Here is a 25,621-nt window from a genome sequence, read left to right as displayed (position 1 = left end):
ACCTGTGTGGTGTCATGAATGCTCCTCAGTGGTCCCGCTGAAAGATCGACTTCGCACATGGTTTCTAAGCTGTTGTATCAGTTCAGGGTTTTGCTGCTGAATCTGTTGTGCAAACTGTTGTCCACTGCAAAACATAGATGAAACCATTTATCACCATTATTATGTGGAATTCGGGTTTCTTTTTTAATTTTTAAATTGTTTTCATTGAGTTTTATGAACAATCACAAAGTCCTAAGAGATTGCATACTTACGCTTGGATAAGACCTGAGAGGTCTGTTAGCCCTCCAACACCAGCTGCAGGACCCCCTCCAGAATTAGACATCATCCCAGACATCCTGCAAGAGTTTAAACAAGTGAAGTAAGAGCTGTACAGTAACAATGCAGTAGTTTTCATGTATTGGCAAAAAAAAGTATGTGAACCCCATTGGAATTAACTGGTTTTCTGCCATAATTTGCCTACTTGCTAGCAACGATGTCTGTTGTTTCTCCTCTTCCCAAGGGAGGAACAACATTGGTGGGCTACAGAATGAATGATCACTGTGATCATGTCATTAGGATTTGGTTCCCCTGGGTCCTGATTGTTAGCACAAAACCCAAGGCTGTCAGTACTGGGAGCGCACAATAGCGCGTGCTTCCAGCATAAACACAGGAACACTTATATGCAGCGCAAAGGATTAAAGCCCACTTCCTGGGTGCCGCATATATGTGTTTCATGAAGGGGTTACCTCCAAGGGGTTCACATACTCTTTCTTGCCACTGTATATAAGTGTGCATGCATTAACAATAGATAAAGATGCTGGCTAGTAATGAGCCGTAATGATACAAAGCTCAGCAGGTTAATAACTTCACAACAACTTAACAAGACCTAGTTAAAATAGAGGGGTTGGCAGCTATATGGTCGATGAGGCCTAATATTTAAAAGTAATGCACTTGGATACTAAAGCTACTTACTAGGAGGAAAACCTTTTTTTGGGGTGGGGGGAGGAATCAAGGATGGAACGGGATCTGGGGATCCTAATAGATGACAAACTCTGCAATGGCATGCAAAGCCAAGCTGCAGCAAGCAAGACTAACAGACTACTATCTTGCATTAAAATGGTTATTTACTCAAGAGATAAAACTAAACATATAATTGTACCACTTTACAGAACTCTGGTTAGGCCACATCTTGAGTATGTGGTCCATTTTTTGGCAGCAATGCTTGAACTGGAGAGAGGGGCAACAAGACTAATAAGGGGCCAGAGGACCTTAGTTATGAAAATTACAAAATTAAATGTATTCTCTCTGGGAAAGAGGCAGTTAAGAGGGGATATGATCACAATATGCAAATCTTTAAATGGTGACTTTAGCATTGGGAGGAAAAAAATTAACATAAGGACTCTGAAGAAGTTACACAGTCACATAATAAAGTTGGACGAGAGGCAGCTCAGTCTTAAACTGCATTAGGGGTTCTTTACTGATGGAGCCGTAAGGATGTGGAAGTCTCTTCCACAAATGGTGGTATCAGTTGGGAGTGTAGATAAATTTGAAAAACACAATTTACAGGGATAAGGAAAATGGTAGTGACATAAACATACTCAGGTTTAACTGGAGGTACTTGAGTCTTTACTTAACCTTCCAACTATGTAACTTTCTGCCTGCCAGTGGCATCGCTAGCGCCTGGCACCCAGGGCACATGCACCGCAATCTCCTGTGGGATGCCCTGGGGCCCCAGCGCAACAATCCCACTGGAGCAATATAAATGCTTATTGCAGGTTTGTTGAACCACTACAGCAGCTGACATTTCTCCCTGCCGGCTGCCTATCAGAGTCAGCGAATTTGGATTCCAGGGAGGCTTCCCCCAAAGCTCTTCCTCTGCTCCTCAACATGTCACACAAGGAGGAGTAAGAATATCTCCCTTGCCACAATGTATCTGAAGTATGTATATTCGGAGGGGAGGAGAGGGTGGGCATTATACTGGGAATGGGGGACAGACTGACCTGGGGGATGGGGAGGGGAGGTGAAATTGAAGAGGAAGGGGGAGGAACTGTGCTAAGAGGGGGAACATGGTGGGGAGAAATTGTGCTGGGAAGGGAAGTTTGGGAGGGGGAAGAATTTGTGTGGAGGGGATGTGCTTGGGGGGATTAGTTCTAGGAGCGAGAATACGGGAAGAGGATCTATGCTAGGGAGGTGGAATGATGGGGATTTGTTGATGATTTGTGCTGGGGTGGGATAGGGTAGGATTTGGGAGAAGAAAGGATTTGTGATAAGAGGGGGGGGGGGGGATTTAGGGGCAAGAATTTTTTTTTTTTTTTTTTTTCTGGAACTTACTGCCCCTGTTCTCTCTCATTTTCCATCTGTGCATTGCCCATCTATATCAAGATATCTAACTTTGGGGTCCATATTCCCCTATATATAGACTAGACCTTAACAAATACAGGTAAGTTGCCTTGTATGTGGGACAAGGCTAACTATAGGTGTTCTTCCTATATAATAGTAATATAATATGTACCGGTATATCATATTTTTACTGATTTTTACTTCTACTACATATAGATTCCATCTTCACCCTTTTGGTGGAGTATCTTTTATGCGTCGGTTCATGCCTTCCCCTGTGTGGCTTTCTTTAGGAGCACCAGAAGTATATTATTCCTTAATGATTTTTTAATACATGCGGTATGACTTGGTTGTACATTCTCTGTGCGTCAGTTTGTCTCTTTTCTTTGATATTCTTATTGGAACATTTTGATGTATTATAAGTTTACTAATAAGATATATATATATATATTTTGAATTATAGATATTACTGTACCCATAACCCTTCACCCCTGATGAAGGGAAAACTTTCAGACATCTCGAAACAAGTTTGGTGCACCCTCTCTGTCATTCAACAGACTTTAGGTCCTTTATGTACCTACTCTACATGTCTGTTTGTGTTTCCGCATGGTGATTTTATTTATTGTATTTGTTATGTATATTTATGAATAAATAATTTTTCACTTTCCTACAAAGATATATTTTTCATTGTATGCCCTATAAAGTCACCCTAGGGGGTTCAGATTCAATGCCTTTTGACATTTAAGGGATGTGGGCAGTTACCCAAGCTTTTCAGGCAGTACACCTCTCTAGGGGCGAGAACTAGTACCTGTGGGGCTTAAGGGTAGAAGAGAACTTATGTTCAGGAGGGGGATGGGAGGAAAATTTATGCTGGGGGGTTTCGGGGGTGAGTGTTTGTGCTGAGGGGATTTGGGGGAGGAGAGAACTAGTGCTGAGAGTTAGGGGTAAGGAGAGGATTTGTGCTTGGGGAGAAAGGACTTGCGGGAGAGAGTTAGTGCTGGGGGGGGGGGGTTTGGTTGAGTTATTTTGTGCTGGGGGACTTGAGGGAGGATGTTTGCTGGGGAGAAGGAATTTGGGAGGAGAGGATTTGTGCTAGGAAGGGGGATTTTGGTGGAGGGAGAGGATTTGTGTTGAGATGGGGAAATAATGGGGGGGGGATATGATTTGTGTTTTGGATTGGGGGGGGGGGGATTCGGGTAAGAGAGGATTTGTGTTAAGGGGGAGAGATTAAAGGAGAAAGGGGATTGGGAATGAAGGTAAGGATTAGTACTGAGAGGTGGGATGTGGGGGGAATTTGTGCTAGAAGGTTATACAACCGGATGCCAGCATTCTTTTCATTTTGTACTCCTGACCTCTGCACATTAAACACACCTTACCCCAGCATTTTGTGCATTATGTTTTACTCCTGGCCAGTGTAGTCTGTGGTTTCTTTACTCTTGATTAATGGACTATGTGTGCTACATATTCCTGACCCCAGTACTGTGTGTGTGTGTAACAGACTACTACACTATACACACACTATATTGCGTAGTGCTCATTGTCTCAACAATTGCTTGCTGCTAAGCATTCCCTAAATATTTTAATGAAAAAAATTACCCAAAACTAATATCATTTCTCAATGCACAGAATATAAATCTCAGAATCCACTAGATGGTGCTACAGTGACAGGTTTGCAGATGAGAACTAATGACCACTGTGGCTAAACATTACCCTGTAGAGAGGGTTTAAGGCAGGGCTCGACAAATTTGCTATGAGTCTAGGAGCCAGCTAAAAAAAGTTAGGAGCCAGTTTTTTTTTTGGTAGCGTGGGTTGTCAGGGCAAGTAATTTGCGCCTCCTAACTAACTTACAGCAGAGTGGTCAGTCAATAACTCCAATGTAACGCATTACATTAAGGTTATGGGCTGGCCAGAAAGAATGACATTAAAAACCTGTTATAGGGGAAACTCCTTTTTATGCTAATGCTTCATGACTGCGGCATGTAAAATACCCTCATCTGCTGCCTATTGTAGCTTAAGGGTGGCTGTTGGTGGGTGGCAAAAACATGTCTTTACAGCACATTTTTACCACCCAACTGCACATCTAAATAAAGCCTTTGTGACATTTTAAATAAAACAAACACAGAAAAGGATGAAAGAAGTATCCCAGCGCTGCTGATCTTCTGTTGCCTCTTTGCAGCTACTTCCTGCCTGTGTGTCCCCCTGTGGTGATTGTTCATAATACACAAGGCTTTATCAGAGGACATAAAAAGATCATTTTAATGCATGCCAGCCTCATCTCCCCTCCTCCACCTCACAGCACACCTTAAACAACTGCACTATGAGAACAGCGGCTCAGTGTGTCACAGCATGGACACAGAACACACACAGGCAGCCCCCGTGCTCTATCCTCCACCAGAACTCTCCCCCCTCCCTCACAGTAGTGACAGTCTGCCTGCTAGGTCAGGTAAAGGGCACACAGGCTGCCGGGTCCCCCTCCTCCTCCTCACTCTTCTCCAAGGTTTGAACTCCCGCTGTGGTCTCTGGTGGGAGGAAGACCAGCCTGATAAGGACGCTACGGGCAGCAGAAGAGAGCTCAGAGAGCAGCCATTCCGGACCGTGCTCTGGCAGAGGAGAGGAGGCCCGCCCCCTCCCCTCTCATGTTACTCACAGCCGGACTTCAGATTACTGCACGGCTCCAGGGAAAACACAGAGACCAGGGAGGGGGGAGAGCGAAGCATCAGCTGCCTGACACTCTGAGCTGCGTGTCCGGGCAGTCAGTCAGGAGTTGCAGAGAGTGGGCTGGCGGCAAATCAGGAGCCAGGACGCGGTTTCTGGTCGCCATGGCGACCTGGCGACCGGGGTTTGTCGAACCCTGGTTTAAGGCAAGGCTGCTCAACCCATGGCCTATGGAGCCCCCTGATGTGGCCCACAACCTCAAACCAGGGAAGTTCATGCCCATGCTCTGGGATAGCGGGTTGCTGACCCGCCATCCCAGACTATCAGAGTGCATGGAGCCAGCCCCACATAAGCCAATGCTTTCTCTGTAGCTCTGGGTTCTGTTCCAGGAGGAGTGATACCAAGTGCACTTCACTTCTGACTTTTCTAGCAGCCTGGAGAGCGAAGCCAGCAAAAGGTGGAAGAGGAAAAGGTAAGTGCATTAAACATCACATACACTACACTTTTGCAATGGGCATATTAGCACTTACAACAAAAAAATAGGGTTGTTGGGCTGCTTTCACACTGATCTGCAGGTGTAGCGCAGTGCACCTGCGGCTTTCCTGTGGGTTAGCTGTACTGAGTATTAGACTTCTATTATAACCTGCAGGTTTGGTGTGCTTTTTGAAGGTGCACCAAAACTCCTACCCACAGGAAAGCTATAGATGCATTGTGCTGAACCCGCGGTGTGGGTCAACTACAGCGCATAAGTGTGAAAGAGGCATTGGGGCAGTAAGGGCTCCTTTACATTTGTGGTTTGGCGGGGATAAACCCCTTTATTCATTGTTGCCTGTGACCGTTTACCAAATCACTTAAGTGGCCCTTGCTCTTCAAAGGGTTGAGCACTGTGGGTTTATGGTTTAAGGTTTAACCTATGGGACTTGTATGTACAACAAGTAATCTAAAAACATCCATGCTCCAGCCATGTTCATACAGTCAGGTCCATAAATATTGGGACATTGACACAATTCTAATCTTTTTGGCTCTATACACCACCACAATGGATTTGAAATTAAACAAGAAAGATGTGCTTTAACTGCACACTTTCAGCTTTAATTTGAGGGTATTTACATCCAAATCAGGTGAATGGTGTAGGAATTACAACAGTTTGTATATGTGCCTCCCACTTTTTAAGGGACCAAAAGTAATGGGACAGATTAATTATCCTAAATCAAACTTTCACTTTTTAATACTTGGTTGCAAATCCTTTGCGGTCAATTACAGCCTAAAGTCTGGAATGCATAGACATCACCAGACGCTGGGTTTCATCCCTGGGGATGCTCTGCCAGGCCTCTACTGCAACTGTCTTCAGTTCCTGCTGGTTCTTGGGGCATTTTCCATTCAGTTTTGTCTTCAGCAAGTGAAATGCATGCTCAATCGGATTCAGGTCAGATGATTGACTTGGCCATTGCTTAACATTCCACTTCTTTCCCTTAAAAAACTCTTTGGTTGCTTACGCAGTATGCTTTGGGTCATTGTCCATCTGCACTGTGAAGCGCCGTCCAATGAGTTCTGAAGCATTTGGCTGAATATGAGCAGATAATATTGCCTGAAACACTTCAGAATTCATCCTGCTGCTTTTGTCAGCAGTCACATCATCAATAAATACAAGAGAACCAATTCCATTGGCAGCCATACATGCCCACGCCATGACACTACCACCATCATGCTTCACTGATGAGGTGGTATGCTTTGGATCATGAGCAGTTCCTTTCCTTCTCCATACTATTCTCTTCCCATCACTCTGGTACAAGTTGATCTTGGTCTCATCTGTCCATAGGATGTTGTTCCAAAATTGTAAAGGCTTTTTTAAATGTTGTTTGGCAAACTCTAATCTGGCCTTCCTGTTTTTGAGGCTCACCAATGGTTTACATCTTGTGGTGAACCCTCTGTATTCACTCTGGTGAAGTCTTCTCTTGATTGTTGACTTTGACACACATATACCTACCTCCTGGAGAGTGTTCTTGATCTGGCCAACTGTTGTGAAGGGTGTTTTCTTCACCAGGGAAAGAATTCTTCGGTCATCCACCACAGTTGTTTTCCGTGGTCTTCCCGGGTCTTTTGGTGTTGCTGAGCTCACCGGTGCATTCTTTCTTTTTAAGGATGTTCCAAACAGTTGATTTGGCCACACCTAATGTTTTTGCTATCTCTCTGATGGGTTGGTTTTGATTTTTCAGCCTAATGATGGCTTGCTTCACTGACAGTGACATCTCTTTGGATCTCGTATTGAGAGTTGACAGTAATAGATTCCAAATGTAAATAGCAGATGTGAAATGAACTCTGGACGTTTTATCTGCTCCTTGTAAATGGGATAATGAGGGAATAACACACACCTGGCCATGGGACAGCTGAGCAGCCAATTGTCCCATTACTTTTGGTCCCTTAAAAAGTGGGAGGCACATATACAAACTGTTGTAATTCCTACACCTTTCACCTGATTTGGATGTAAATACCCTCAAATTAAAGCTGAAAGTCTGCAGGTAAAGCACATCTTGTTTGTTTCATTTCAAATCCATTGTGGTGTATACAGCCAAAAAGATTAGAATTTTGTCGATGTCCCAAAATGTATGGACCTGACTGTATATTAGAGGAAGTTATTGTGTGAAGGGATTTGCAGCATTCCTTGTGGTCACAGCTACAGCTGCGCTGCACAGGATATATCCCTTCACTGGCTCCCCCTACCCCATCGTATAAAATTCAAAATACTAACCACAACTTACAAGGCCATCCATAACATCACTTCCAACTACATCACCAACCTCATTTGCAGATATCGTCCAAAAGACCTCCTGCTCTCTAGCACTCTTGTTACCTCCTCCCATGCTTGCCTCCAGGACTTCTTCAGAGCCTCTCCCATATCCTGGAACTCCCTGCCCCAGTATGTCTGGTCAGTCCCTACCCTGTCCACTTTTAGGCGATCTCTGAAAACTCACTTATTCAGGGAAGCCTACCCCCACCTCCACCTAAGAACTGTATCCTTGTCACCTCCATCAGATTATCCCCCGCAGCTATTACCTTTTGTACCACCTCCCCCTCCCTTTAGATTGTAAGCTCCATGAACAGGGCCCTCCTAATTTTTTACTTTTTGAATATATTTGAATAGACATACATTAGATCTTCATTCAAACAGTGCCTAAAAATAAAGGTGATATATAGTACAGGAACAAATTATAGATAAAATTGACATTCGTGCTCAATCTAAACGAATGAAAATGCAAATTAAGGCCCCTTTCACACATGTGGACCCTTTGTCCGCTTTTCATCCATCCATTGACGGATGAAAAACAGACATCAAATAATCTCGTGGAAAACCATCCTAACAACCAGTGAATAGACAAAAGTATAAAGAAAAAATGTTTCTTGCCTAAAAATGGACATAAAGAGAATGGAGGTAAATGAAAAATATCTGTTTACATCTGTTTAGATCCAACTACTGTATATTTAAAAAAAAACACACAAAACAGAACATCCATGTAAAGTGTCCCTTAGCATGTAAAAAAAAAAAAAAAGGTATGTACACCTCTACATTTACCACTACTTCTAATAAATCAAATTAGAAATCAGGCATTCCAAATTCAATGCCAATGAATAAAACCCTGAGGGCCTCTAAACATGGGGGTGTCCAGCTGCAGCTCGTCCCTTCAGATGTTTTAGTGCAGAGGAACAGGTGCAACATCCAGCCCCGCCGCAGGCAGTCTGTCAAAATCTATAGCAAGTAGTGGCTGGATTGGGCTGAACAGTGTAATGAGTGGTACCATCACTTAGGGTCTTGTCCGTTCAGAGATGAAGGCCCATAAAGCACAAGAGCTGCTTTCTGGGCATTTGTCCCTGAACACATAGGGCCCTAAACACCAGTACAGCGTTCAGTCCCATCCAACTGTAGCCTGATATAGACTCTGACAGACTGCCTGCAGTGGGATTGGATGCTGCACTTGTCTCCCACCGGCACACTAAAATGCTGGGAGGGGCGCACTGCAGCTGGACTACCGCATGTGCAAGGGGCCTTATGCATACCTCACAACTTTCTGAGGAGGGAATGAGGGAGTCTATTAGAAAAGAATAAGTAGGCATAGGACACACCCCCTGCCACGCCCTCCCTTAACCACTTGACCTTCGGAAGATTTACCCCCCCCCCTTCATGACCAGGCCATTTTTTGCGATACTGCACTGCATTACTTTAACTGACAATTGCGCGGTCGTGTAAAACTGTACCCAAATAAAATTGATGTTCTTTTTCCCCACAAATAGAGCTTTATTTTAGTGGTATTTGATCACCTCTTCGTTTTTTAATTTTTTGTCCTATAAACATAATAAAACCCAATAGTTTTGAAAAAAAATTAAAAAAACATTATTTTTTACTTTCTGCTATAAAACATATCCAATAAATAATTTAAAAAATCTAATTTATTCATAAATGTAGACCAATATGTATTCTGCTACATATTTTTGGTAAAAAAAAAAAATCCCAATAAGCGTTATTGATTGGTTTGTGCAAAAGTTATAGTGTCTACAAACTATGGGCTATTTTTATTCATTTTTATTGATTTATTAATTTTGTACTAGTAATGGCAGCAATCAGCAACTTATAGTAGGACTGCGATATTGCAGCAGACATTCGGACACTAACTGACACTTTTGGGGGAACAGTGACACTAATACAGTAATCAGTGCTAAACAATATGCACTGTAACTGTACTAATGACACTAGCAGGGAAGGGGTTAACATCAGGGGCGATCAAAAGGTAACTATGTGCCTAGCATATTTTTTACTTCAGTTTGGGAGGTGCTTTTACTAGAGGAAGGCATGGAGCCTTGTCCCTGCTTTGCAGGAACACAGGATCCATGCCTTACAGATTGACAGATAGGTGATCGGACTTGTTTACATAGGCAGACCGCTGATCATCCTGTAGACAGACAGAGCGGCGGTCTGCCTATGTAAACAAGGCATATTGCCGTTCTGTCAGTATGGAAGGCATGGATCCTGTGTTCCAGAGGAGTACAGAGGGACTTTGTTTCTAGTCAGGGACAGTCCCTCGAAATCAGTGACAGTTAAGAGGTATGCTTTTGGAGTATGCAGGTTGAACCTGTCTTATTTAAACCTCAGATACCTACTTTTTACCAGGCACTGTATTAAGAAAAAATGAATTAATGGACTCAGAGGACTTATAAAGTGTTATAAATATACATTTATTACCAATGTTTCATTGGGACAGAATGTGCCTTGAACATTCTTTGCTGTAAAAATTCTCTTTTACTGTATAACTATTTGAGAAGCAAACTGCTTAGTATTCCTGTGTAATGGAATGTAATTAATCAACACTTAATAGAAATGAACCCTGTGTAATTTTACATTTTGGGATCATTCCTAAGGGTGATCTTGCCCAATTAAAATGAGTAATCTACATAAAATAGATGAAAGGTATAGGTCTTACAGTCTTTGCATTTGTGGATCCTGCATCAAGCTGGCTGCCTGGAAGAGGAGAGGAAAAATAAAACATACAGGCTCATTAATAGCAATGGACAGTTACATACTGCTACAGTCGAACATTGATAAATTAATGATATAGTATATTCCGCTAAAACACTTCCTTGCCCCAGTCACTACTGATGGCATTTTGTCACTGCACAAGAGGTGTCACAGGATAGGATGTGAGCCAAATGACGTATGCTCCCTCCAGGCTGTGATCTCTCAGTGTGTTCACACTTTGTATGAGTCAAGTAAATGGGAGGTAATAAAATACTGCCTAAGCTAGTGGTTCATAAATCAAAACCCGTATAATTAAGTTCTAAATTATTTACAACTTATTTTAAGCATAAAAACATACTTGGAAGTACATGCTATTGCTATCAGCTCCCACCAAATCTTCAACTTCATGCTTTTTTTGCTGCTGGGATCCGACTTCCTATTAGAGGGTGGCTACCTTTGCTTTCCATCCTCCCACTGAATGGAGCCACCCTCTCTCGAGATGATCTAGGGCAGTGGTTCTTAACCTTGTTGGAGGTACTGAACCCCACCAGTTTCATATGCGCATTCACCGAACCCTTCTTAATTGAAAAAATAAAATATGATTTTTTCAAATTCAAAACATAGGTATATATTTAGATATATATTTATACATAGGTGCACAAAATGAACAAAACCATTAAAAAAAAAAAAAAAAAAAGGCTCCATAGCTCAGGGGTTAGAGCACTGGTCTTGTAAACCAGGGGTCGCGAGTTCAAATCTCGCTGGGGCCTCCCTGCAAGTGTTGGCGACTGTATCTCAAAAATCAAAACCATTAAGAACAAAGAACAAAACCATTAAAACATGGGGTGTTAGGAGGGCACACACTGAGGGGGGAGGTGTTGGGAGGGCACACACTGGGGGGGCTGGGAGGACATACCATGGGGTGTCAGGAGGGAACACACTGGGGGGAGGTGTTGGGAGGTTATTCCATGGGGTATCAGGAGGACATACACTGGGGGGGGGGGGGGTTTGGGAGGGCATACCATGGGGTATCAGGAGGGCACACACTGGGGGGGTTGGGAGGACATAGCATGGGGTGTCAAGAGGGAACACACTTTGGGGAGGTGTTAGGAGGGCACACATTGGGGGGAGGTGTTGGGAGAGCATTCCATGGGGTATCAGGAGGGCACACACCAGGGGGTATTCACAATGCTTTATTGAGCTAAATGAAAAGGACATGCACTTCCATCTGTCAGCTAACAGCACCTCTATGCTAAGCTGCAGTAACTCAGCAGACGTAGCATAGAGGTCCTTGTAAACGAATCCACCATGTACAGCTAGCTGAGCCTACCTCCAGGAACATTCACTCGGCTCCCTCTGCTCAGCTGCTCACACTTCCCTCTTCCAGGCGGGCGCGATCTCCGTGGTCAGGTACATCCCCATCCCGCCCACTCACGCAGCAAGCAGCCTGCAGGAGATAGGCTGGAAACCTACCTCCTGGGGGAGGTACAGAGGGCGGAGTGTCAAGTGTCTATGTGTAATGGCTGTGAGTTGTCCCGACCGCAGCTCTGATTTCCCGGGTTGCGCTCGGCCTCACAATCAGTAATATTTTCTCGGGGGGAGCAATTGCCCCTTTGTCCCCCCCGCCGAACCCCGGAGACTGACTCACCGAACCCCTGGGGTTCGATCGAACCCAGGTTAAGAACTGCTAATCTAGGGGCTATGGACCATAGGATCTGTAGTATGAATAGAGCATTGCACATGACTGCAACTGCACTGCTCATTCCAAACAAATGGAAGTGAGGGGAAAAATGGAGAGGATTGGGATCTCAAGTACATTAGAAGGAGGCAGTAAAAAACAGTAATAAATTATTTCCTGAAAAATAGATTATCTGGCCATTAAGTAGTGGATGTGTATGGTTTGTTTTTAGATTATAAGGATATCGTCTAGTGTCACTTGAACTCCTGGCAGATATAAAAATAACATCTGATATGCATTCTGAATTTGTTTTAATTTCAGACAAATGTAATCTCCTACGCAAGCTGGAAGAGGGAAGGGCAGCGATTTGAGACAATCAGGCACGTCTAATACATTTTTGCTGATAGTGAACATATGTACAGAAATTAAGACCAAAGTGACCTGAGTTGATGACTCCTTTATTGTCCAATTAACAGCTTCTGCCAAGTTGACAGTAGAGAATTACAAATCCTTTAGCATGTAAAGCAGTTCCCATATATGCAGGGATTCCCAAACTACGGCCCTGCAGCTGTTGCAGAACTACACATCCCATGAGGCATTGTAAAACTGACATTCACATACATGACTGGGCATGATGGGAATTGTAGTTCCTGAACAACTGCAGGGCCGTAATTTGGGAATCCCTGCATATATGTATTTCAAGTAGTTTAGTTGCTTGCCTTGAGTTTAGTTTTAATTCTATGATGGTGGCCCAAAAAAATAAAAAAAAAACTTATGTTCAATTTTAACATTTGATCACCAAAAGATCAATGCCAACCAATTATCTCTGAATTTGTTGGACTTCTTTGTGTTAGGAATACATTGGGTGATATACAGGATCCCCAGCAAAATAACAACCAACTCCCATGGTAATTAAATCATCAAATTTAGGTAATTTACCTAACCTTACCTTGGACTTTAATTAACAAGGATCAACAATAATTGTTCCAGAGTATAAATGTAAAGTATAGGAACATCTCACCATGCTCACGAAGGCTGGGTTATTCATGAGACTTGCCATATCAAATCCAGCACTTGTCTATAGGAAAAGCAGAGGTGAATTATATAAGAATGCATTGAATATATCTGGATAATAATATTTATAAGAAAGAACACTGTAGATTGCTGATCCAGGGAGTATCTGATTGCCTTGGAGGATCAGGGAGAATTTTTTCCCTCTGTTGGAGTAAACCGGACCATGATTTTTTAGTGTTTTTTCTTGCCTTCCTCTGGTTTATCAGAGGGTTTAGGGTTCTGAAGAGACTGGTTTAGTTTAATAATTTTTGTCCTTTGGTTGAACCTAATGGACATGTGTCTTTTTTAACCTATTTATCTATGTTAAATATTATTAGCAGTCCTGTAATACAGACACAACTTGAAAAGGGCCCATTTTCGAGGAGGCGTGCAAGACAGGTTTTAATTTTCTGAAATGTCTGCACCTCCAATAATACCTCTAAACACATCTAAGCATTAGATTTCACCCACCACATGGTATTAACTAAACCATGTGCTCCTTGCTGCAAAGGCCAGCCCGTTTGTTTGTACTGTTGGTGAATTGGTAAAGGAATGCACTGGATAACCTTTGCTGCTATTGCGCTATTGCTGGGTCCAGTGCATCCCTATACCTTTAAGGAGGGATGGGCTCCCTCCAGGCATACCTACTCTCAATCTATCCATTATCATATATATGCGCCAACTCAGGAGACTCAAGATTACAGATTTAGGACTGCAGTACTCTGGGATGCCATGACATGGCCGCTGCAGCATATAGCATATACGCATAATACATATATATTTGCAAATGTGTGCAAACTAAACCCTTTGTTTTAATGTGAACTGTTAGATAAGGTCAATTCAGTTTGTTGCAGGCTGGCTGGTAAGTAAGCTGTGAATTTTTGTTTTATTTGACATGTGTCGCCCTTCCAAGTGCTTCTTACTGCAAATGCCATTTATAGGTTGGGGTGGTTGCAATTTTTTTGGACTGTTGGTGAATTGGTGAGGGGACGCATTGGATACCTTCTCTGCCTTTATGCTATTGCTGGGTGTCTAGTGCATCCCTATACCTTTAAGGAGGAGAGGGCTCCCTCCATGCATTCCTGCTCTTAATCTATTCATTATCATACATGTGCTCTCAAAATTATAGAGTTAGCACTGCAGTACACTTGGGTGCCATTACGTGGGCGCTGCAGCTTGCGCATGTATTTGCAAATGTGTTCAAACTATACCCATGTTTTTAATGTGAACTGCTAGACAGGGTCAGTTTGGTTTGGTGCAGGCTGGCTGGTAAGTGAGCTCTGAATTTTTAGTTTTTTTGACATGCATCGCCCTTCCATGTGCTCCTGGCTGCAAAGGCCAGTTATAGGTTGGGGAGGTTGCCATTGTTTGTATTAACTAAACTAGGCATACAGTGCCTTAACTACTTCCCGCCTGCCCGCCCACCGTCAAATGACGGCAGAGAGGTGCGGCTCTAGTCTTGGGACGCCGTCATATGACGGCGCACCAATACGGGCCTCTCTCGTGCCCGCGGGGCAGCGCAGTGTGGCGATCGTGGCCGTGCCGTGTTGCTAGGACATGTCGTGACCCCGATCTTGGTAAAGAGCCAATGACATGGCTCTTTACCCATGTGATTGGCTTTGTCCAATAACAGCCGGTCACATGTAAATGAGGAAGTGCCATTTATCGGCTCTCCTCGCCTCACACTATCAGAGTGTGTGGTGAGGAGAGCCCATCAGCAGCTCCTCCTCAAAGGGAAGCCTAGGACAGGTAATCAGGGCACTGATCATCAGTGCCCTGATTACAGAAAAGTAAAAAAACAGTGCTCACCATCGGTGCCCACAGTGCCTACTATCAGTGCCTACAATTAGTGCCCATAGAGCTGCCAGTCAGTGCCTGCTCATCTGTGCTGCCCATCAGTGTCCATCAGTGCCGCCCGTCAGTGCCAGTCAGTGCTCATCAGACGCACAGATGTGAGCAGAGCCTAAGTGCACTTTTTATTCGCCTTTAAATGTCTAGGTAAATCAAGCAGGTTAGCAAGTTTTCTGCTGCTGTACTTATTACTGGGCACACAAGTAACAAGCAATGATCGATCACAGATTTTAATGCTTTAACAAGCTTTCACTTGAACACAATCTCTTCACATAATAAAGAAAGCATTTTATTTGATCTATATAAATTTGCCTCTCTGCCAGAACTGATAGTCCCTTTTTACAGTCTTCAATCACAATGATTGGTTTGCCTTAAGAAACTGTACCTTGTTCATGAACAGCTCTTCATGGTTCCCTTTATTACAGGATAAAATTATGTACAACATTGGTCTCCTTTATTTCTATATGAAAAAAGGCATCACTGTTACCTCTTCACTTGTGCATATCGATCTCAGCAAGCTCTCCATTAACAATCAGAGATGCACAAGGATCCCAAGACATCTTGCCTTTTACCTCTCTTTTTACCTCCCCCCATGCTCACCCGCAGTTCTCCAGAACCTCTCCCATGCTCTGGAACTCCCTACACTAGTATGTCCATTTAACCCCTACCCTGTTGTCTTTAAAGTGTTACTAAACCCAGGACCCTGTGTTCACAATATCTGGTCTCCCACAGTACACAGAACATGCAAATGCAATAGTTTTAGTAAATATAAACTGCTAAATATCTTTCTCTAGCGCTCATTGACAGACGTAGTCCTCGGTGATACAGCACCTTCGGGTTATGTTGCCTCCACAGGAGCAGGACTAGACAGGAAATTAAAAAGCTCTGGCCACACCCTAGGGGCAGTCCCAGAGGGTATATCCTCTCTCTCTCTGCCTCAACAAATCAGTTATTTTCTGTCTAGTTAGGAGTAAGGACCTAGATACCTTGCTGGGATCTTAGGTCCTGGCAAGATTTTTTTTTTCTTAAAAGATTTTTTTAGACAGCTTTTTTTCTCCAGTGTTCCTGTGAGATCTTCAAGCAAGAAAGCTGAACTGGGCGACGGCTGGATGTTGAGATCCGGTGGTCACCCCAGTTCAGCCTACGAGCGCGTGCAGGCCATAGCTCCGCGCTGGGTCGGCCGCGACAAAGTCCCATTAAAGGACTGACCCCGCGAGTTAAACGTCTCGCTGAAACGCCAAAGACCATGAGTCACGGCGTCCATATCGGTCGACAGCCCTCCCGCCCCGGTGCAGAGGGGTACTGTCAGGAGTTGGTGCCCGCCTGGTTCCGGTATGGTGAGTAGTATGTTCCCCCCTTTTCCCCTGACGGGTCTTGTGGTGAACGCGGGCCCCTCTCTGTATGGTAAGATAGAGTCCCTCTCTATCCTATAAATGACACAGATCCTCCTACTTTGAGTGTGATTTTATGTGCAAAAAGCCAGGAGGCTTGGTTTGGGAGCTAACAATCTAATTGTATACATGTTAAAAAGATTGTAATCAGTGGCATTCTGGGAATCTTACGGTGATAAGAATAAGCTACCTACCAGTCAGAAGCCACGGACATGTAGACTGCCTTCCTAATCAGATCTCCAGCTATTAGCAGGCCTCCCGAATGGCCATGCGGTCCGCCAGGGCCGGTACCGCCAACCACGCCAAATCCCCATGCAGAGAGAGTGTTGTGTGCCCTGCAGCACACCGCTATTCAGTACAGGCCGCCGCCATTTTTTTTGCTGGATCGCACGAGCCGCCATTTTGGCGTAGCCTCGTGTCTCCAGCATGGGGGCGGCCATGTTTGAGGTGATCCAAACACCTCGTGGAGCTAGGGGAGGCACCGGAAGGCGTGCAGAGGGGCGGAGCCGCCTACCTTTCTTCCTGGGCAGCCAGCCAAAAGACTTCCTGTTTGTCAAGACAGCGCTGTAACCTGTTGCAGTTAAACTCTGAGCATCAAGTGGTGAGCCTGGGGGTCTATCTCTCTCTCTCTCGATCGATAGGGATCCCTAGCAGGTAACACTAAGGGGCTTTTTGTGGCGCTGGGGGTCTGAAAAAAAAAAAAAGTTTTTTATTTTTGAATTATATTATCCAGGAAGTGACTGGAATTATCATGGACCCTGCCACACATATTCCCCCACCTGTTTCCCTCGAGGGGGCCACGGGACCCGCCGGTGCACAGAGTGTAGAGTCATTTACAGCAATTTTGGAGTCTATGGTGGCTCGGGTGGAGGCGGCCTGTCAGGGAAGGGGGTCAAGGAAGCGACCCCCGCCTACCCCTATACTATCTGACACCTCTGACTCAGATTCAGAGATGGTCACTGCAGTTGCAGGTTCCTCTGCAAGGGCTGTTATCCCAGGTAAAGCCCCCTCAGACAGTGAGGAGGACGTTTCTTCTCCCGCTATAATTCAGGAAGAAGCATTGGTGGACGCACTAGTTGTGGCAGTGCAGGAAACCTTAAAACTTGAGGCTTTACCGGCAGAGGCAACTGAAACAGAGATTCCTTTTGGTACTAATAAGCCCATCAAAACGGTGAAGGTTTTTCCTGTACCCAAGTGTTTCGGTAATCAGATTAAAGGAGAATGGGAGCATTCTAAACGTACCTTTACTATTTCCAAGCGTATTGCTAGACGCTATCCGTTTGAGGAATCCATCATTAAGAAATGGACGGTACCACCAGTGGTGGATCCACCTATTTCCAGGCTGAATAAAGCCACGGTTATCCCAGTGGAGGACACTTCGTCCTTTAAGGATCCGGTGGATCGAAAGATGGAAGCAGAGTCCCGCACCATCTTCTCTCTGATAGGGTCAGCATTTAGACCAGTAATTGTTATTGGTCTAGTTTCCCAGACACTTACGGAATGGGCGAGAATGGTACGCCAAGACCTTAGGGGAAAAGATATTCCCCAGGAGACATCTGATTTGATGGAACAGATTATACAAGGGCTACAGTTTATCTGTGACGCAGCCTTGGACACTACTCCCTTATTAGGGCATGCATCTATGTCAGCGGTCATCCTCAGACGTGTGCTGTGGTTAAAATGCTGGTCAGCTGACCTAGGTTCCAAAAAGACCTTGACAAATCTCCCTTTTCAGGGGAATCGTCTATTTGGGGCCAACCTAGATGAAATCATTAAGGATGCCACTGGGGGCAAGAGCACTTTTTTGCCACAGGCTGCTAAAGCTAAGGGACCTCGCAACAAGCGAGGACCTTTCTTTACCGCCCATAAAGGGCGCCCGGCTGGTACAAGCGGGAAAGGCAAGACTCCTCCAGGAGGGTTCAAGAAGGGCTGGTCGGACAAGCAGAGGACCAACCCAGCCAAACCCGAAGCAAAGGAGTACACAGCCTGAAGGTGCGCCCCCACCCGGTTTCAGGGTGGGGGGACGTTTTCACCGGTATTCAGGACATTAGATCGAGCATCAACCACTACTACCGGTGCGATTCTTCCCTTCCAACATTTAAGTACTACAGGAAGCGGTAGTTACCGTTCCCTGAATAGATCTTTTCCTTTACCTTTTCCTAAGATTAGTCCCTATACCTCACAGGAATCGGATCTGGTTGACCAGATAGGCCAAGTAGCCTCTAGTCGGGTGACTTCGGTCCCTGAGGTTCAACCAGAAAAGATCACCCTTCCTGATAACAATCAGGTATCTGATAAATGTGTGGGAACAGAAAACGACCAGACTTTCTCGGATGGTCGGGGCCAGATACCTCTAGGGACGCCTGGTTCAGATTCTATCAGCGCCAGTGGTCCTAAAAATTCTAGGCTGGCCTCCTCAAGCCGGCCTGGCCGACTTGGACATGCTAGTCGCAGACGTTCCGTGGGAACTTCGTCTCAGGGAGTGTCTGTGGTCTCAAGGACCAATTTACCATCATGCTTTACAGTCGCTGGTTTTAATGGCCTGGCCATTGAGACCCAAGTACTGAAGGACAGAGGTTTGTCTACTTCAGTCATTCCTACCCTTATTAAAGCAAGGAAAGCGACTTCCAGCAAGGTCTATTATCACACATGGAAGACTTATATTGCGTGGTGCGAATCTTTAGGATTTCCTCCACGTACCTATTCGGTGACTCGAATATTGGCCTTTTTGCAACAAGGGGTTGAGCAGAAGCTAGCCTTGAGCACCATCAAGGGTCAAGTTTCAGCATTAGCAATCTTCTTTCAGAAGCCTTTAGCTACCAAGTCCTTGGTGCGGAATTTCATCCAGGGGGTGCGGCACCTGGCTCCACCAGTCCGCGCGCCCTTACCGCCCTGGGATCTTAATTTGGTTTTGTCGGTTCTACAGAAACCTCCCTTTGAAAACATCAGGGAGATTCCCTTGCTTACTTTATCCCAGAAGGTGGCCTTCTTGGTGGCTATTACTTCTGCTCGCAGGGTGTCAGAACTGGCTGCATTATCATGCCAGTCCCCATACCTAGTGATTCATAGGGATAAGGTAGTACTTCATCCTAAGCCATCTTTTCTTCCTAAGGTGGTTTCAGATTTTCATCTGAATGAAGATATTGTACTACCTTCCTTGTGTCCTCAGCCCAAGCATCATCGGGAACATGCGTTGCATTCCTTAGATGTGGTTCGGGCAATCAGGGTATACCTGAAAGCTACGGAATCATTCCGTAAGACGGATTCATTTTTTTGTGATCACGGATGGCCCCAGAAAGGGTTTGCCTGCATCTGCCGCGACCATTGCCAAATGGATTAGACAAACGGTGGTACAGGCTTATTCTATTAAGGGTCAGAGTCCTCCGTTCCCTGTTAGGGCGCACTCCACTCGAGCGCTCAGTACTTCCTGGGCCTTTCACCATCAGGCGTCAGTGGTCCAGGTATGTAAGGCGGCCACCTGGTCGTCGGTACATACCTTTACAAAATTCTATAAAATTGATGTGACGGCATCGGCGGATGCCTCATTTGGCCGCAAGGTTTTGCAGGCCGCAATTTGAGGAGACCGGTGGTCTACCTCGAGGGTTTTTTCTGTTTGAAAAAAAAAAAAAAATTTTTTCTCTTTTTTGTTGAGTCTCATCATTAAGGATGAGCTTTGTAAACTTCTAGTTGGCACCGGTTGGGCCTTCTAGATTGGGATTTGATTTTCATTTTCCCACCCCTCATTTGTGATACTGCTCTGGGACGTCCCGAAGGTGCTGTATCACCGAGGACTACGTCTGTCAATGAGCGCTAGAGAAAAATGGATTTTTGTAAAATCTTACCGTAAAATCCTTTTCTCTTAGCTCATTGACAGACGTAGTCCCCGCCCCTCTGTTTTTTGAGTTGGGTTGGGTTAAAATCTCTAAAGACTGCTTTTTCACATAACTGATTTGTTGAGGCAGAGAGAGAGAGGATATACCCTCTGGGACTGCCCCTAGGGTGTGGCCAGAGCTTTTTAATTTCCTGTCTAGTCCTGCTCCTGTGGAGGCAACATAACCCGAAGGTGCTGTATCACCGAGGACTACGTCTGTCAATGAGCTAAGAGAAAAGGATTTTACGGTAAGATTTTACAAAAATCCATTTTTTCTCATTAGCAGTTAGAGCAGTCTTGTGACTTCTATCAATGTCTGGTTAGAGCTTATAAGGGAAGTTTTATTTCTATTCTGACTGCCCTACGAGGCTGGAGGACTCCTGACCCTCAGTCTGGACAATGCTGATTGGCCCTGTGCTGATCACATGTACCCTCCCTAGAAAAAAAAAAAGAAAAAACTCTAGCAATACACATGAGCATGTGTAGAGTGCCCCCAAGGCTCTGTACTGTTAGGAGATGGATTGGAGTGGAATAGGGGGAGGATCAGAGAAGACAGGATTAAACAGCGTTTTTACACAATGCTTCGAAATAACCCTTTAGGTTCCACAGTGAGTATAACAAGCATGCTTTACTGTATTTACAGACTAATTTTACTGTTGTGGGTTTAGTAACACTTTAAGTGATCCTTGAAAACGAATTTATTCAGAGAAGCCTACCCCATCCTCACCTAAAAGCTGTACTTGGCACATCTCCATCAGGTTATCCTCAGCATGCCTCATTCACTAGGCTATGCTAATTTCACTCTGCAAAGTGAACAAACATATTCTTCTACTATAGCAAATCAGCTCCATTACCTTTCTTTGTACACGCTTCTAGACACTTTACTTAAGGCACTTGCTTTATAGAAATGATAAGGCACTGGTACAGAAGACAGGGAAGGATAGTATCATTAGATAAGTAACAGTTACATGTTCCTTTATTACACCAGTAAACTATATATATATATATATATATATATATATATATATATATATGTATATATTTTTTTTTTTTTTTTTAAAGTAAAGTTGCACTTACAGGACTGGGAACTTGTCTGACTTTCTGTTCTGCAATCTTCAGATAGCACTTATAGGATTCATTTTCGGGATCTAGATCCAAGGCTTTCTGGTAGCTGCTGATTGCTTCTTTGTATTTATTTAAGGCTGCCAGGGCTCGTCTGTACACAAATGGCACCAAAAGACATAATTTAATAAGCTTTAGAAAGACGTATTTCACACTTTACAACCCAGGCATTTAACCTTGACTGTAATAAAAAAAAATCCTAGAGCCAAAATTTTATGTAGGACTGGACAGAGCACAGAAGTATTAAAACTCCTGTAAGATTTGTATTGCTGTCTGTGTCCTTTCTGGGGAGATTCACCTTCTCTGCTAGTCTCGGTGACGATGATTACCAGTACAGGAAATTATGGAAAATCAAAAATGTTATGGTTGTCACCAAAACAGAAGTAGAGGGAAAATCTTCCGATGAAGACATCTGTTTGGTGAAAACTGTCAAACATGGGATCCCCCCTTCACTTTGAAGAGACTTTCTCTCACCTCTTGTTCTGTCTCTGGGACAGGAAGTAAAGCAAAATCTCTTCTATGGGACAAACAGCAAAAAAAAATAATAATACCTGACTGGGATTTTTTACTGTTCCATACTTTATCCAAAACAAAATTTGGCTTCATAGATGCTATTAGGCCTCGTGTACACTGGACGTTTTGCTATCTCTCCTAGATGCTGTTCTCCTTGGTAGTTTGGTGTTTTGGCAGAAAAAAATTAGTGATTGATGCCTATAAACGCATTTAACGTGTTTAGGCATGTCAAGCACTTTGGGATTTATTCATTTCATTGGCCAGAATAAAATTTTATTCTGCCCATTAAAATGAATTAACACTCAAGAGCTAAACGCACCTAGCGCTTAGGCGCATTTACACACATTTAGACACATTTACAGGAATTAAGCATTTTTTTCTGCCAGCACACCACACATTGGTTAACATGCAGGGGCATTTAGAAGCAGAAAAATAAAAAAAACATCAGATACCCCTAGGAGCAGTAGTAAAAATGTCCAATGTGCATTAGGCTTACATATAAAAGAATGGTTAGAATTAGAAAGGCTTATTTCATACTTTACAACCTCCTCCCTGTGTAGAAAATTCTAATAATTTTATTTTATTTCATACAATACACATATGCTAAAAATGTAATTAGGTTCATGTACAAACATTGCCTATACACGGCTATGTGCACTCTTCACGTAACAGTGTTGGTGCTTGGTGATTAGACAACTGATGGTCACATAGAATGGTTCACTTCCTTCCCAATACCCAAAGTACTAGCTAGCTTATTTCTTCTCTCCCTGAATCCGTACAGAGTGGCAGGGAGTGAGGAGAAAGGTGTATCCTGCAAGAAAGGGGACATTCATGTACACCTGTTGCTTTGCCTAACAGACAAAGCACAGGTTTGCTTTAAAGACCTTAACCCACATTTTTGCCCATGGAACTGATGCCCCACTGCTTTTTTTTACCACATACAGTGCATCCAGAATGTATTCACAGTGCTTCACTTTTTCCACATTTTGTTATGTTACAGCCTTATTCCAAAATGGATTCAATTCATTATTTTCCACCAAATTCTACAAACAATACCCCATAATGAAAACGTGAACGAAGTTTATTTGAAATCTTTGCAAATTTATTAAAAATAAAAAAACCTATGTACATAAGTATTTACAGCCTTTGCTCATTACTTTGCTGAAGCACCTTTGGCACCAGTTACAGCCTAAAGTCTTTTTGAGTATGATGCTACTAGCTTGGCACTCCTATTTTTGGGCAGTTTTTCCCATTCTTCTTTGCAGGACCTCTCAAGCTCCATTAGGTTGAATGGGGAGCGTCGGTGCACAACCATTTTCAGATCTCTCCAGAGATGTTCAATTGGGTTCAAGTCTGGGCTTTGGCTGGCTACTTAATGATATTCACAGAGTTGTCTCATAGCCACTCCTTTTTTATCTCCGCTGTGTGTTTAGGCTTGTTGTCCTGTTGGAAGATGAACCTTCGCTCCAGTCTGAGGTCCAGAGCGCTCTGGAGCAGGTTTTCATCAAGGATGTCTCTGTACATTGTTGCATTCCTCTTTCCCTCGATCCTGACTAGTCTCCCAGTTCCTGCCACTGAAAAACATCCCCACAGCATGATGCTGCCACCACCATGCTTCACTGTAGGGATTGTATTGGCCAGGTGATGAGTGGTGCATGGTTTCCTCCAGACATGAAGCTTGCCATTCAGCCCAAAGAGTTCAATCTTTGATTAATCAGATCAGAATTTTTTTCTGAGTCCTTCAGGTGCCTTTTGGCAAACTCCAGGAGGGCTGCCATGTGCCTTTTACTAAGGAGTGGCTTTCGTCTCGCCACTCTACCATACAGACCTGATTGGTAGAGTGCTGCAGATATGGTTGTTTTTCTGGAAGGTTCTCCTCTCTCCACAGGGAAATGCTGGAGCTCTGTCAGAGTGACCATCGGATTCTTGGCCACCTACCCGACTAAGGACCTTCTCCCCCGATCACTTAGTTTGGCCAGGTGGCCCGCTCTAGGAAGGGTCCTGGTGGTTCCAAACTTCTTCCATTTACAGATGATGGAGGCCACTGTGCTCCCTGGGACTTTCAATGCTGCAGAAATTTTTCTGTACCCTTCCCCAGATCTGTGCCTCCATACAATCATGTATCCAAGGTCTACAGGCCTTTCCAAATCATGTCCAATCAACTGAATTTACCACAGGTGGACTCCCAAGTTGTAGAAACACCTCAAGGATGATCAGTGGAAACACGATGCACCTGAGCTCAATTTTGAGTGTATGGCAAAGGCTGTGAATACTTATGTACAGGAGATTTTTTCGTTTTTTACTTTTAATAAATGTGCAAGGATTTCAAACAAACATTTTCCACATTGTCATTATGGGGTATTGTTTATAGAATCTTGAGGTAAATAATGAATTTAATCCATTTTGGAATAGGGCTGCAACATAACAAAATGTGGAAAAAGTGAAGCGCTGTGAATACTTTCCGGATGCACTGTATATGTGGAAGCAATGTAGTGCACATAATGCAGATTTAGTGGTATTAATGCATGTGGAATTTTATGTACTGAGTATTAAAAAAGAAATGACTTTGACAAAACAATATTCTAAATTAAACTAGAGAGGTTTGCCAGTAAAAAAAAAGAAAAAAAAAACAACAAAACAATGAGAACAACTTTGCACAGTGTAAAAAAAATGTACATGAAATGTGCATTCACATAACAATACCATGAAACTGACAAATGAACGTTAGGCGATCTCTTACCCCATTCTCCCATAGGCTTTGCTGTATTTTTCATCAATTGATATGGCTTTTTCACAGTCTGTTATTGCATCTTCATGGTGACCTAACTGACTATGTGCAGCAGCCCTTGAATACATGCAGAAATGTAAAAATACATTTTTAAAGGAAGTAAAAACAAACACGAATGAAAGAAAAACTGCCAAACATCACTGGAGGCTTTTTCTATTTTCACCACTATCTTCAGGACTGGGGTTCAAGTTTTCTAATTCCCTACTGTCATTATTGTATGCATTATGGCTAATGAGTGGTGCTAACAATCCCTTATGAGTAATGGCTCATCCTTTCAGAAGGTAAGATTCAGAATTTACCTATAAGAATAGGAATAATATGAATTACACCTGGAGGACTATTTCCTGTTATCTATAGCCTTGGGACTGACCCTGATTGGCTCCATACAAGATCTCAACTGACATACAACGCTGCTCTAACAGCTGTCCAAGTTCCTGGTGATGGAGGACATTCGGTGCTGATGAATGGTGTATGAATGCTGAATACTCAACTTCACACCAGGAAAACAAAAAGGACTTGAGTCATTCTACAATAAAACCCAAATCAAACAGGAACTGACACTTTTAAAGTCTACCAACAGGTTAAAGGGTTAATGGATCAATAAAGTACAAAAAAACAAAAACACATTAGGTAGCACAGTTTACAACTTATTCTGAGACAAGAACACAGATAAGTGCTGAGGAAAAATAGAACATATTTTACGGAAATAGTACCTGTTGCAGTAATATACTGCATTGTTTGGATCCAACTCAACTGCCTGTGAGTAACACTCTACAGCAGCTTCATAGTTCTGTTCCTTCATGTAATTGTTACCTGAATCAGAAATATGCTTCGGTTAGAAAATAAGAAGAGAAATTTTGTTTCTAATTATTTTTTC

At 43.6% G+C, this 25,621-nt stretch overlaps 1 protein-coding gene across 1 annotated transcript in view; it reads right to left on the bottom strand.

Annotated features, from left to right (window-relative positions):
* SGTB (small glutamine rich tetratricopeptide repeat co-chaperone beta) overlaps nucleotides 1–25,621 on the bottom strand; it is a 103,414-nt gene continuing 77,793 nt past the window's right edge. The window contains exons 5-11 of the mRNA XM_082243365.1: nucleotides 25,458–25,557; nucleotides 24,697–24,801; nucleotides 21,399–21,537; nucleotides 13,177–13,233; nucleotides 10,443–10,480; nucleotides 252–335; nucleotides 1–124 (exon numbers count right to left, since the gene is read on the bottom strand). Of these exons, the coding sequence (XP_082099491.1) occupies nucleotides 13–124; nucleotides 252–335; nucleotides 10,443–10,480; nucleotides 13,177–13,233; nucleotides 21,399–21,537; nucleotides 24,697–24,801; nucleotides 25,458–25,557 (635 nt within the window). The 3' untranslated portion in view covers nucleotides 1–12. The remainder of the gene's footprint in view (nucleotides 125–251; nucleotides 336–10,442; nucleotides 10,481–13,176; nucleotides 13,234–21,398; nucleotides 21,538–24,696; nucleotides 24,802–25,457; nucleotides 25,558–25,621) is intronic.

Source organism: Pelophylax lessonae (assembly GCF_965119305.1).
Source record: "Pelophylax lessonae genome assembly, chromosome: 1".
Classification (NCBI taxonomy): domain Eukaryota; kingdom Metazoa; phylum Chordata; class Amphibia; order Anura; family Ranidae; genus Pelophylax; species Pelophylax lessonae.
Note: the sequence above shows the minus strand (reverse complement) of the source record. Positions and strands in the feature narration are given on the sequence as shown.